The sequence below is a fragment of the Pseudoliparis swirei genome, chromosome 13, assembly GCF_029220125.1.
Source record: "Pseudoliparis swirei isolate HS2019 ecotype Mariana Trench chromosome 13, NWPU_hadal_v1, whole genome shotgun sequence".
NCBI classification, from domain to species: Eukaryota; Metazoa; Chordata; class Actinopteri; order Perciformes; family Liparidae; genus Pseudoliparis; species Pseudoliparis swirei.
This window is the reverse complement of record NC_079400.1, coordinates 3,317,823-3,332,419: the sequence shown is the minus strand read 5'-3', so window position 1 is coordinate 3,332,419 and position 14,597 is coordinate 3,317,823. Positions and strand designations below refer to the sequence as shown.

The 14,597-nt window shown below is 39.8% G+C and overlaps 1 protein-coding gene across 2 annotated transcripts; it reads left to right on the top strand.

The window, feature by feature from the left end:
• Positions 1 to 5: 5 nt before the first annotated feature.
• slc35g1 (solute carrier family 35 member G1) lies at positions 6 to 13,247 on the top strand. 2 transcript variants are annotated; one of them, XM_056429124.1, is made up of 6 exons: positions 6 to 981; positions 2,718 to 2,898; positions 4,600 to 4,734; positions 5,015 to 5,211; positions 8,166 to 8,605; positions 12,197 to 13,247. In XM_056429124.1, exons 1-5 carry the CDS (start codon positions 693 to 695, stop codon positions 8,576 to 8,578), a joined length of 1,215 nt encoding a protein of 404 aa, XP_056285099.1. In that variant the 5' UTR covers positions 6 to 692; the 3' UTR covers positions 8,579 to 8,605; positions 12,197 to 13,247. The 2 variants fall into 2 exon arrangements, with proteins under 2 accessions (XP_056285099.1, XP_056285098.1); XM_056429123.1 differs by lacking the exon at positions 12,197 to 13,247 and having other exon boundaries at positions 8,166 to 12,093.
• Positions 13,248 to 14,597: the final 1,350 nt, after the last annotated feature.

Sequence of the window (14,597 nt, the reverse complement as noted above, 5' to 3'; positions counted from 1 at the left end):
GCCAACTCTGACTTAATGATTTACTTGATTATGTTTTTTAAAGTTTTTGGGCAAACAAAAAATGTAAAAGTCATAATCATCTAACACTAAGACAGCTTTAAAACTTGTAATTACATAGCCTAGTTACATACACGTGTTCCCATAAAGACGTCGGTACAAATGTGCAGACTTTTCCAGGACTTTAAACCAAATTTCCATGACCAAACTGAAATCTCAGTATAAACATGAACATTTTTGAAAATTGTGCATATTGAGAGCGTACGCTGGCTTATATTTTGTGCGTCTTTCTTTAAAAACATGTGATTATAACACATTTCCATGACTTTTCCCAGACTTTTATGATTTAAGTTTTTTCCATGACTTTCCCATGCCTGGAAATAGCCATTTAAAAATTCCATGACTTTTCCAGGTTTTCCATGACCGTAGGCTACGAACCCTGAATGTGGGTACACTAAGTTTTGGTTGGTCCACATCTCCAGTGCCTCCCTCAGCTATGGGCGTCAACGTTGGGCAATGTTTTAGTCGTCGAGCAGTCGGTTTGGGTTCAGTTCTGCCCCCATGTGGTTAAAGTAACCACCGCACGGGAGTTGGTCTCAACCACCAAGGTTAGTCATTAACCTTCTCTTCTCAGGCACCGGAGAAAGCGGTCTGCTGTCCCGAGGCATGCTGCCGCTAAGCCGGTACATCTCACCATGGCCGACCGTAACCACTGCGCGCGCGAGCGGGCTTTGTCCTTGGAGGACGGGGTCACTGTCGTGTTCCACAAAGTAGACAGCCACGGCACGAACAGCGGCGGCGGCGACGACGACGAGGATGAACACACGGCCGCGAGGATCCGCTTGTCGTACGACTACAGCGACGATGCTGAGGAAGCGAGGGGAGGCGAGCGCTCGCCGGAAGGCGGCGAGAGGAGGACGCTCTGCCCGCCGCCGTGTTGCGTCAGAAGCAGCGGGCTCGCTTCGGCCCCGGACGGAAACGCAGGTGAAGGCAAAAGCGCGCACGCACTTTGCGGGTTCGGCGACATGAAAGCCGGAGCGATAACCTATCTTCAATCTCACGTGCACTTTGCGATGGAAAGAAGATGCGCACGCATTACGCACTACGCACAGAGCAGCCTGAGAAGCGATAGCTTCCTGCAGGTTATACAACCTTGCAGCGTCATCTGTAATCGCCGTTATTTCATCACGTGGAGGCTATTAGCCTATTAGCAAGGATGAAAGAAAGCGCAGTTGAAAGCCCCAAGCCACAGACAAGAGAACCTTTCTTTTTCTTCCAAAATATGTTGTTGCGTAATATGCCTTATGTCACAATATAAGCGCGCCGTAATGATGTGAGCCATGTCTTTACAAAATGGTCATTTAAACGAGTTACACCACTTCATCCTCAGGCAAGATGACTGCACTTTTTACAGTGTCACCGTACGCGTGGCTTTAAACAGAGTGCAGACTTAAAGAAACACAAAAGAGAAATACAACATTACTTTCCACAGGTCTACAGAGGTGATCTGACAATCTTTTTCTCACACAATGAATAAGAAAGTGACCATCAACATATAGATGTCTAACGTTAGTCTCATCTGAAGTTTACAAGGAAGTAAGAAATGCTCTCAGTGCCCTTGGAGCAGTTTTCCTTTGTGTGCCTTTTGTTAAACTTTTGGAAAAACAGAGCTGAAAGGCAAGTGGCCTACAAGACGATACATGCGTAGATCTCTTTTTCACTTCATGTTTTATCACTCTGAAAGATTGTCATTATTTAGGACAGACATTAATTATTGCTTGGATAATACAGTAGATGATATGATCATATGATATTTTACGATACTATATTCTCCAAGTTAATGAGTCCATGTAATCCAAAAATGTGTCCTGTAGTGGAACTTTAGAATAAAATAAAAAAAGTGATGTCTTTGGCTCGGTGCAAGGTTTACTAGGCCACTCACTGTGGACAAATACAAAGAAAGATATTTGAGTGACTTGAGGTTGGATTTTGATCTCCACAAGCATATCAGTTTATTATTTTTTGGGCAGGTTTTGCAAACACTACACCGCTGTCTTTAGGAGACTCTTTGTTTGTGTCTTTTTCCTCAGGCCACAAGTTCAAAAGTTAAAAAACTAGTTTCAACTTCACTGCTCCGTCCTCCTATTACTGTATCAACATAAGCACCACAAACTGAGTCGGCCTTTCACACTATCTAAGTATTGTTCCAGAAAGAATAGCGATAAACAATATTATCGTCATTTAAATAACAATTTTTTTTTGCCTCTCATATAATGATAATATAATAGCACAAGAATAAAAGTCAACCTGTTGAGGAAACTTGAAAATTTCCAGAAAAAAAATATTTTTTTTAAAGAAAAAAACTACACAAGCAATAAATATGCTCAATAAATAAAAATTGACTCTTGAGCTCTGTTGATATACATATTTAAATGTGAGTGTTATAATGGAAGGGAAAAGCTTGTGTTTATTCTGGTCTCATGTTGCTAAAATGTTGGTACGGGCAATATCAAGGGTAGAAAATAATTATTGAGGTGTTGTCCATAAAATATGCACAAAGTGGATGAAGTAATTATTGTGACGGGTCTAAAATCAAGCACTATTTTTAAGATGAAATGTGAATTAGTGATACCCCTCTTTTCTCTCTTTCCCCACACCTTCTTCACAACCAAAAAACACCTGTTGTTTGACTCTTCCTTTTTTCCTCTTCTCTTTCTCAGACTCGGAGAAACCCAAGACGTTTCCAGGTCTTGGTTTGTTCTACGCTTTGCTGTCCACAGTTTTCTTCTCCATCATTGCACTCTTGGTGAAAACCATCAAGGGGGTCCACGCCATAGAGATCAGCGCCATACGCTGCTTCTTCCAGATGATTTTTACTCTGCCATTCCTCATCTACCACAAGTAAGTATGATGGAGAAGCTCAGACATTTAGGTTGCCACAGTCAGACAGTACTTCAATCCCAGGTAGGTTTAAGATGTACACATGTATTTACTCCATGTCATAACAGTTTATTTCAAGCCAACAATGCATACGCTCAGCGGTGAGGTAGTTCATGTCCCTGCCATTTGTTTTTATGCCTTGCCTCATTGGTTAGTATGATGACTTACCAAAAAACCATTTCTCAATCAAGTTTAAGTTGTTATTATTATTGATATACACTACCATTCAAAAGTTTGGGGTCACTTAGAAATGTCTTTATTTTTCAAAGAAAAGCACTGTTTTTTCAATAAAGATAACATTAATCAAAAATACACACTATACATTGTTAATGTGGTAAATGACTATTCTAGGTGGAAACGTCTGGTTTCTAATGAAATATCTCCAGAGGTGTATAGAGGCCCATTTCCATCAACTGTCACTCCAGTGTTCTAATGGTACATTGTGTTTGCTAATCGCCTTAGAAGACTAATGTCTGATTAGAAAACCCTTGTGCAATTATGTTAGCACAGCTGAAAACAGTTATGCTGGTGATATAAGCTATACAACTGGCCTTCCTTTGAGCTTGAAGTTTGTAGAACAAAATTAATACTTCAAATATTAATCATTATTTCTAACCTTGTCAATGTCTTGACTATATTTTCGATTCAATTTTCAATTCATTTGATGAATAAAAGTGAGTTTTCATGGAAGACACGAAATTGTCTGGATGACCCCAAACTTTTGAACGGTAGTGTACATGTATAGCATGAAGAGAAGTGTTGGGATAGTTTTGAATGAAGCCTTCTTCCCCAATGAAGTTATGCACTTATTTAAAAACGTACAAATGTTATAAATTAGCACACTTCCCGTATCAATAATAAAATATTGTCTAATTTGCACCTAACACTGTTTATCGGTTCTTAAGTGCACCACAATTAAATAAACCACTTTAAAAATTAAATACTGTGAGCCTTACATTTTGTAATTGTCATGTTTTCGATATGTGGTCCATTATTTATTTCCCCACGGTTTTATTGACCAGAGGCAAAATCTCAGAATATATATCTAATAATAATACATATCTAAATACATATAATTTGTTATCACGGTGTAAACAATCACGTGCTCTCAGTCTCCACCAAGCAAAATATTAAAACTCCAGAAATCCAAAGAGCAGAACCACTAAGAGATAAGATAAGTACACAAAGGGAAACGACACAAAGCATCTAACAATCATTAATTGTGCTTTCTATCAATTTATTCCAATAGCTTGTTTCTTGTTTCATTTTTACATGGATGAATGGACAAACGGTTGATTTAAGAAATTAACTCAGTTCCCGAAGACTGCCACCAGTATTTCAATTCATTCATTTACCTATTCATCCATCCATCCAACATCCTTCTTTGTCATTTTTTCTCTGCACATTTTTCAACTTTCCTCCTCTCCTCTCAGCCCAATCTGTTCTTCTGAGCATCCGTCACGGTCACCTCCACATTACTCACCATCCATCTGGCCATCGAGTCGTTTGTCTTCTCTCGGCTCACTTTGCTGCTCAATTTGTCTCCGTCCGCCCTTGTCTAAAATTCAGTTTATTGCTTCCTCTGTCAGTCAGTCTAATCATCCAGCCATCCAGTCATCCATCCATCCATCATCCATCATCCTCATATCTCTGATCCTCCAGGACAGGTTTCCTTGGCCCGAAGGACAAACGGATCTATCTGGTGCTTCGGGGTTTCATTGGTTCCAATGCCATGATCCTGCTCTACTATGCGGTTCAGCAGATGCCGCTCGCCGACGCCACGGTCATCATGTTCAGGTCGGAACTTTAATTGATTGTGGAGATATTATAATTATAAAGAGATGTTATCCTCCCTGAATTGCACAACTGTCAACTTTTTTCCTCAATCTCGCTCTCTTCTTTTTTCTTTCTCACTTAACAACTCTCTCTCTTAAATATCTGTTCGTAAATCCTTTAGGATTACCAATCTGGGATCCCTCATCTCCCAATTGCCTGTTTATAAACTGTACCTACACATGTATTCAAAGTGTTGCACCTGTATCACTCACTCTCTCTTACTCACACTGTGTGTCTCCAGTAATCCGGTCATCACCTCCCTCCTGGCCTGGATCTTCCTGAAGGAGAGGTGTACGATCTGGGACTGCGTCTTCACTGTTTTTACCATCAGCGGAGTTCTCCTCATCGCCCGACCACCTTTCCTCTTTGGCGAGCATCGGCGTGGCATTGAGGGCAACTACGATAACCACATCAAGGGCACTATCGCTGCCTTTGCAGGTGATGTGATCACTCAACAGCACTCGGATCACAGTTTGACCACAGTAAATATGAGTTCTGGAGGAATTTAGTTTAGAGTGCGAGTGTTTCTTTTTAACACGTAACAAGGTCAGGATCACCGTGGCATCGACCGGGCAAAAGAATAACACCTCCTGGCGCGTCGGGGTTACCTCGACATACCGTTGGAGGGTCTCCATCATCCATTAAAGAACATTTTCTATGTTCTTTCGAGTTTTTTAGATTCAGATTAGCACCGAAAAAGCACCAATAAGTGACATGAGCCACTCTGCCAAGGAAACCGAGGGCGTTTATCGACATGTTTTTCTTCTCTGTACTCGTGGACTCGTGAAACGTCATCAGTCGCAGCCCCAGTAATGCTCCAATTTAAAGTCCGCTTCTCGCGAAGCACGGTCGAAATGCCCGGATGTGACTCGATCCTCCCACTTTCCGGAGGATGCATCGGAGGAGACTTGTGCGATATCCCAGAATGCATTTCACACCAGCAACCGGAAACAATAGCGGAGGAGAAAACACACAACTGAAGGCTAAAAACTACTGTTGTTGAGTCACAGAATGCAATTTTAGGATGTTTTTCAGGTGAGAAGTTAGTAGCTTAAGCATCAAATATGTGGTCGGTTTGTTATGATTCAGCCAAATAAAGATATGCGCCGGAGGTTTGAGGTTCTGACCGCTCAGTGAGCTCCGCAGTACTGCCGAGAGCAGCCTGATCTCGACTTTTTTAAATGCTCCGCTGGCTCTGATGTCTCCGTAGCGGTTAAACATGAGCTATAATTCAGTTTTGGAGGATCGAACAAGCACAAAGAGTTTATTATTTATTCACAGGTAACGTTAAATCAGTTTGACTGAGGGTTAGATTCATGACTTCATATTTTAATTAAACTTTAACATTCAAAATAAAATAATATTTTAAAGATGATGAAAAAAGCAGGGTCGTCATATTTTTTGGAGACTGTAAAAGTACTTTACAGTGAATAATTAAACACTTAAGAGAGAAAGAACAGCTGATGTGGTGATGTCATCAAGTCAAACTGCAGTTTTCTTTTGTGACACTCGAGAGTCTCAAAATGTGTCCCAATGAATTCGGAGCTTTACTTTTGTTCCACGTTTTCTTTTTGCCGCCGCAGTCCGAGTGAACTTCATAACAGCACCCTGCATCTGATGATTAATCTCACAATCATTTTCTTTCCATGTGAATTACCCACCTTTCACACCAACGGCATGAGTGCAACGTCGCACAGAGAAAGGAAGTTATTTTTGAATAGGGAGAGCCGCGCTCTCCTCAGAAAGCCACAGCAGTGTTCGCTCCCGGATTCTCTGGGTTTTCAAGGTGCAACTAAATTGAACTTTCGCCACCGAAATCGATTTCCACACACGTTGACCTCCGGAGCACATGTGTAATGGCCTTCTGGCATCGGGAGCACGTGGACATAATGACGCTGCCACGTTCGCTGTCGAGGAAAATTGAGAGGTATTTAAGTTATGTGCATATTTACCTTCGCATTGAAAATGCGGAAGGTTATGTTTTGATCGCCGTGTATTTATTTATTTATTTGTATGCGTGTTATTCGCAAAACTCAAAAAGTATTGAACCGAATCGCATGAAATTTGGTGGGATGATTGTTTATTATCCGGGGACCAGTTGATTCGATTTTGGGATCGATCGGGTCAAAGGTCAAGGTCAAAGGTCATGAACAGGTCAAAATGTTCTTGAATCGCATGAAATTTGGTGGGATGATTGGTTATTATCCGGGGACCATTTGATTAGATTTTGGGATCAATCGGGTCAAAGGTCAAGGTCATGGAAAGGTCAAACTCTTTTTTTACCATAGCACGATACATTTTTGTCCAATTGGCATGCAACTAATGCCAAAATGTTCATAATTCAATGCCCAATCTTGTGATATGCGAAGGTATGCGCTCTACCGAGTGCCCATTCTAGTTTATTTATTTATTTGTATGCGTGTTATTCGCAAAACTCAAAAAGTATTGAACCGAATCGCATGAAATTTGGTGGGATGATTGTTTATTATCCGGGGACCAGTTGATTAGATTTTGGGATCAATCGGGTCAAAGGTCAAGGTCAAGGTCATGGAAAGGTCAACATCTTGTTTTTACCATAGCACGATACATTTTTGTCCAATTGGCATGCAACTAATGCCAAAATGTTCATAATTCAATGCCCAATCTTGTGATATGCGAAGGTATGCGCTCTACCGAGTGCCCGTTCTAGTTTATTTATTTATTTATTTGTATGCGTGTTATTCGCAGAACTCAAAAATATTGAACCGAATCGCATGAAATTTGGTGGGATGATTGGTTATTATCCGGGAACCATTTGATAGATTTTGGGATCAATCGGGTCAAAGGTCAAGGTCATGGAAAAGTCAACATCTTTTTTTTACCATAGCACGATACATTTTTGTCCAATTGGCATGCAATAATGCCAAAATGTTCATAATTCAATGCCCAAGCTTGTGATATGCGAAAGTATGCGCTCTACAGAGTGCCCGTTCTAGTTTATTCATGCTGTGATTTTGTTTTTCGTATTTTTTAAATATTGTCTGTCACTGTTTTATGTTGTATTGTATGGAACTTTGTGTGACGTGCTGCTGCTGCTGCTGTCTTGGCCAGGACACTCTTGTAAAGGAGATTTTTAATCTCAATGAGGCATTTCCTGGTTAAATAAATTAAAAATTAAAAAAATTACAAAATTACAAATAATCTACATTCCTTGAGTAAAAAACCTGGCAGAGAATATCAGAGGAATAGAGAATGCAAGTGGACATGAGGGCTAATTCACAGAGAAAACTAGTCACCAGAAGAAACTCATTAACTTCCAGCAGCAGATTAGAAAATGTGGTTTTTAATTGTTTTTTCATTATTCTTGTGATTGCTGTATTCATTCAGTCTCTTTATTTTTCATTTAACCACAGGAGCAGTCGGGGCTGCTTTTACATTAGTTGTCCTTCGCAAGATGGGAAGGAGCGTCCATTACTACCTCTCCATCTGGTACTACGCCGTCATCGGTTTCATCGAGTGCTTCATCACGGTATCCATCCTTGGGGAGTGGAAAATCCCGCACTGCGGCCGCGACCGCTGGCTGCTGATGCTGATTGCCGTCCTCGGTATCGCCGGCCAGGCCTTCCTCACAAAGGCCCTGCAGATCGAGAAGGCCGGACCCGTGGCCCTGATGAGGACTGTCGATGTGGTGCTGGCATTCATTTTCCAATTTATTTTCTTCAACCGTGCACCGACCATGTGGAGCCTGGGGGGGGCGCTGTGCGTGGTGCTGAGCACGAGTGGAGTCGCGCTTCAGAAGTGGTACAGCAACTCCCGCAAGAGCTGAGAAGGAGAAGGGACAACGGCTGATTTGGTATTAATATTTCCACTTTTGACCTTTTACTACATGTGATTCAGTATTTTACTTGTGAGGAGGTTTCAACTCTTTAAGAGTTAAACGTAGAATAGAAGGATAATCTCGAGGGGTCAGTTATAAATTCAAAGAATGAAAAACTGCCCTCAAACAAAGCATGCTCCCTGGAGCCGGAGCAGCTAAATGTATTTAACAAAGATTTAATGTTTTTTATTTAATTACAATGTCTACAACATAGTGCGGAAATTTTATGAGGATTATCCTCCGTCCCACTTCCCAATCCCGTCGGCTTTAACCTGAGTAACATAGCCAAAGAGAGGTTTACTGCGTTAGGACCATTCATACTGTGTTACATTACTTGGCAATAATTGTACTAAAGAATACTATATATTTAATTTTATTGTGGTACGCACGAGGCACTATCAAGTCTGCAAAACAATACTAATTAGGCAGACGATATAACGAGGATCACTAGTCATTAAGAAAAGGAAATGTAATGCAAACCAAATAAGCAATATTATCACTTCAATACACAGTTTGTGTATTAGAAAGATAACTACAACAATAAAATATCAACATTAAAAAAAGATTAGATAAATAAAATAATAAATCGGACCCAGGATGTTGGAGAAAACGCCAATTATGTGTTTCTTAAAATTCAAAATGGCAGAAAATGTAAGTAGGCGGAGCTTAGGGTCCCGAGAGGCTTTTTTGTAGAGCAGGTCCAAGTGAACTTGCATAACAAAGAACTAGCCTTTTATAACATAGGGGCATGAGGGGTGTCGCCGGTCAAACTTTGAGGTGGCGCTAGAGAGCAATTTTTGAAAGCCGAATTTCGAGGTCCATGTCATCCGTCTATTTTCACCAAGCCTGACGAGCTCGCCAAATTTGGTGAGTTTTGGGGTATGACACGTACCCCCAATATGCCCCCAATGTTCAAAAATAAGAAGCGGAATAATAAGAACCCTAACAATTTCAATAGGGTCCTCTCGGACAGGCTTCGTCTGTCGCTCGGACCCGAATAACATCAGTTAAATAAGTTTTAACTTGTTTTTTATTTTTTATTTTTTATTCAGTCAATCAAATACAATATAATATTTCCTATATAATATACAAAAGAGAAAGACTGAAAAGGTATAGGTAGAAGCAAAAAAATGCTTATAAATTCCTATCCTAAATTGAAATCAAAATAAATCAGAAAATTAATATAAAATAAAGAAGAGCATAAAACAACAAAAAAACAAGAATAAACAAAATAAAAAACAAAATATATTTATATATACTACCACATACATCTTCCATATTAATATGTTTTTAATTACATTTACAACTCTCAAGAATTGTTTTATAAATAATTCCCATGAAAACCAAAAAGGAGTTCACCATTCTTACATTCTTTTCAACATTGAAAACGGCTGTACAATTGACTCGGGGATCTCTCGTCTAACTGCTTGCAATGCCCACATATGAACATCCACCATAATCCCATCCATGACGAATTGAGTCCTTTGTGATTTTATTGTTCTTCTGTCTCTGTTACATAACAAGATCATCCAAGCCACAGTTATCTTTGAAGTGCCTTAAGCAGGGAACTTTAACCTCCAGCTTCCCTCAGCGGAGCTGCTCCCATACCAGCAACTTGTTCTCGGCAGCTCTCTGGTGTGATTGCGCATAGTTATGAATATGAAGTGGGATGCTTTTGAAGAAAGTCAACTCGATAAGTAAGGATTTTTCAATGAAAGATCAACTCTAACATTGGTTTTAATGAGGCAGCTGAGGCGTAACTGCTTTCCCCACACGGATTTCTTCATTATCTCAGGAGGAGTGAACTCTATCCTGTTGGCGCAGACTTAATGTCATCTTAAAGCATCTCATTAGTGTTCTCTGCAGGTTGAAACATATTATTTTCCACGAGGCTCAAAGAGGGTTGTTGTTTTTGCACTTGTTGTCGAGGGTAAGAAACGTGTCGGTAACCTGCCGCAATAATCCAACGCGTGAAGAGAGAACACGAGAATCACTTGATGATGACCTCCTCTTCCCCGAGAGGAAACGTGAGAGACGAAATAACATCAAAACATCGCAGGTTGATGAATATAAACATAACCGGCAGCAGTCGGTTGAATACCGAAGTCATGAAACCATTACACGTTGTCCTCAAACTATAACGCCGATGTTTTAGTTCCTGTGATCGCGCCAGTGACTCAAAACAGCCGTCGGTGGTTCTTGTTGTGCCGCGTCGAGGACGTCTGTCCGTCAGCCATTCGTGGGTCAGTTGGATCAGGCTGAGAAATAACCAGTCAGACAAAAAAAAATAGTCTTGAAAATGTATCGCGTTATATTTAAATATTTAAAAAACAAAAATACTTTGTGTTAAAAGCACCGTTGTTTTCCTTTTTATTTCAAGGGATGTGGGTTTCTAGCATTGCAGCCTGTGTGTGTGTGTGTCTGGTGTAAATCAGCCAGTATTTATTTTAGCATACATCAAGGGGTTTCCCACTGTCATGACTGGTGAAGTCCCAGTACAACGGCAGTCCTGTGTGCTGGGAATGCTTAATTGGGTTGAAATACAGCTACCAAAGGAGGGCAATGGTGCTGCTCGGCTGCGATTTAGTATCCTGCACTTTCTTCCTTTCACACCCTGTAGTTTCTGCTCTCTCGGGGTGAGAACTGTCGGCACAGCTGCATCATCACAGCTGCATCATCACACTTTTACAGCCTCCGTTTATACTTTTGTCATCTTCTATTTCTCTGTTAATAAGTGAAACCGATTGCAAGAATAATATTTAGATGTACAAGGAAAGTGTGTGCTGGAGAAAGCTCACAGACTTTTCACTCTCCTTTGAGCGCTTATTTGCTGTGGTTATTATGATCACGACCGATATTATATTTTATTACCAATACCAGGTATACATGTGAATATAAATCAGTTTGTGACATTCTGATCATAATTATTAGTTTTAAAGAGTTGGATTTAGTGAAATGATTAATTGGGATGTGAATAATCTTTAAAGTGATGAACAGTGAAAAAGTGTAAAATGAAGAAACTCACACGTGATCCCAGTATTCTACTTCAGTGTGGAGGAAAGGGAGTAAAGGCACTGTGACGTTTTATTTAATTATTTTCCAAAGTACGGTCGACTTCTGGTCACGTAAGATGTCGAGGGGCTAATTTTACACTCTTTAAATTTGTTTTGACATTAAGTTTGACCTCAGAATATTAATTTTATTAACTTGAATGCTAGTAGCTTAAGCATAATATGTTGTATTTCCATCAAATGGTAAAAAAAAAAAAGAAGTTATTTCAAGACCTACAAGCCTTACAAAAAGCAGCTGTTCTGGGTTTTTTAAACTGCTTTCTTTAAAAGTATTTTTCTGTCTATTTCTTTAATGTATCACATCAACATATTCTATAAGATGTATATATTTCTCCATAGTGATTCTATTTAGTATACTCTGATTTGATAATAAATTCTGTATGAATATTCTCACTCATGTCTGTGGTCTTGACTTTAATGTTTCTGCTGTCAGGCTTGTGCAGACGGCTTTCTTCTTCCTCATGACTTGAGACATCGTGCTCGTTATATCTCCTAGGAAATATAAACTTGTGGAACAGACCCAAACTGAGTCGAGGCGTCTCCTGGACATCATTGCCCGCGGTGGACAATGGAGTCAAACTGCTGAGTCGGGCAGCTGTTGACAGGAGTGGATTGTCGTCGTCATGTGTAGGCGCCCATGCAGGTTATTTGTCTCTTTGAACATCACACCTTTGTTTATTTCCCCCGTTGTTTCGACACAGTTGGCCCTGTGAACTCGCGTAGCGTGGCCGTGTTTTGTTGTGTTCAACTTGAGCCACGCCTCATTGAACAAAGACTAACTTTATGCAGATGCACATACAGCTTTAGAGACCCCCCTTCTTTTCTTTTCTTTCTCAATGTGTATATATATATATATGTGTGTATATATATATATAGTTTTTGTTTTTGTTATTTTTTCTTTATTTTATATACATTTTCTGATTTATTTGATATTAATTTAGGATAGGAATATATATATAAGCATTTTTTGCTTCTACCTAGACCTTTTCAGTCTTTCTGTTTTGTATATTATATAGAATAATATTGTATTGTATTTGATTGACTGAATAAAATAAAAATACACAATTTCAACATGTAACCACCAACAATTTCTATCAAGTGAAATTATATGACCTGTTTTGATTAAGGTCATGCCATACAAGTAAAATACTCCAAGTATTATTTGGCATATGTTTATTGCATTGGGCATATGTTGATTTTATGTATTTTATGTATTACGAGTCGTCGCAGTAGGCTCTTCTATGATCAATACTATTATCATTATTTCAAGCAGAAGGTGGTATACTAGTAGTTTCCTGCACATGTAGTACACCTTTACTGACAGCAGAGGGCAGGCGCCACAAAACAAAGATTTGCTCTTGAACGCAACTTTCCATCATCAGCGAAAAAGGCAACTCTAATTGCTGTGGTAATGCAAGTAAGTAGTTGTGGTTTTATTCATGTTTCATGTCATGAACTAAATTAATCATGAGTCATTTCAATTGTTATCAATCACATGCATTTATATATGTTTTAAACTACAACAATAAACAGTAGTTCACAGTTCATTCTGCAGTTTAATGCTAAGAGGCTTGCTAAGGAACAACACGTTTGTAATGATGCTATCAGATAAGGTCAGGTGTGTGGACAAGACAATCTGATTATCACTTTATATCCTACAGTAACAAAAAATGAATTGCTTTTTTATACACTCCTTTCCTTATCTTGGCTACGTTTTTCCTCCCCCTTTAGATTACAAAGCACATTTTGCGATGGATAAAGTCACACCGGAGGTTTTGGCGTGGTTAAAATAAATAAAGGCTGGACGTGGAATAAAAACCCCGCCCCCTTTTTTATTATCAGAGAGCTGGGGGTTCCCAAAGGGTTCCTCCTGGGTGGAGGAATGAAAGGGTTGCACATTCCTGACGGATGGCATAAGACTTCCCATCAGTTGAGCCGGAGGGAATTGGAAAAGAAAGCCTCATTTTACAAGTAACATATGCAGTTATTGGCTGTGAAGTGGAAAAGGGCATCACTCGTGACCACGTGCTTTTACCGACTCGGGAAGGGACGTCACATTTATATTCACCCATAATAATAATAATAACAATAATAATACTATTAATAATAATATTACTAATAATACTATTAATACTATTACTAATATTAATAATAACAGGAATACAAATCAATATATAAGGAGATCAATGACACCACGTGGATTTGCTGCGTGCGCAACCTGTCTTGGTCGATCAAATTGAAAATAGTGTATTACCAGATTAATTATTATCATCATCGTCCGAATGAACCTGTCCCCGATGTGAGTGTGGCTGATCTGGATGAGCTCAGTCACATCTGGCTCTAGGTGGTGGGTAAGCACGAGGTGAGTGACATGTGGTGGTGGGCTTTCATGCACTTGTTATTTTGCAGACCATATTTAATCGTCACGGGTCTGCTGAGTTACTCTTAAATATATATATTTTTTCAGAAGCAAAACAATAAAAAAAGAGTAAGGGAAATGGTTTAGGACACGCTGCATGAAAGTGTGTGACTGTCTATATGGTGGGACCAGTATGCCAGACATTCCAACATGATGACACACACACGCACACACACACGCACGCACGCACACACAAACACACACACACACACGCACGCATGACCACAAAGTAACCCAGAGCCGCAGTGATTGTCCTCCTGTCCGCAGCTCTGCGGCCTACTGAAAGAAGAAGATGCTGCATTCGTGCCCGGTTGGATATTTTATCGAAACGCTTAACACGTTGTAAAACACTCATGACAAGGGCACAATTAAACACACAGCATATCTAGCATATACACGTACAAATAAACACTGCAGTACCTGTGACTTCCATACCAATATTATGTCAGTAGGTGACATGTGTCATACCCTCTGTGAC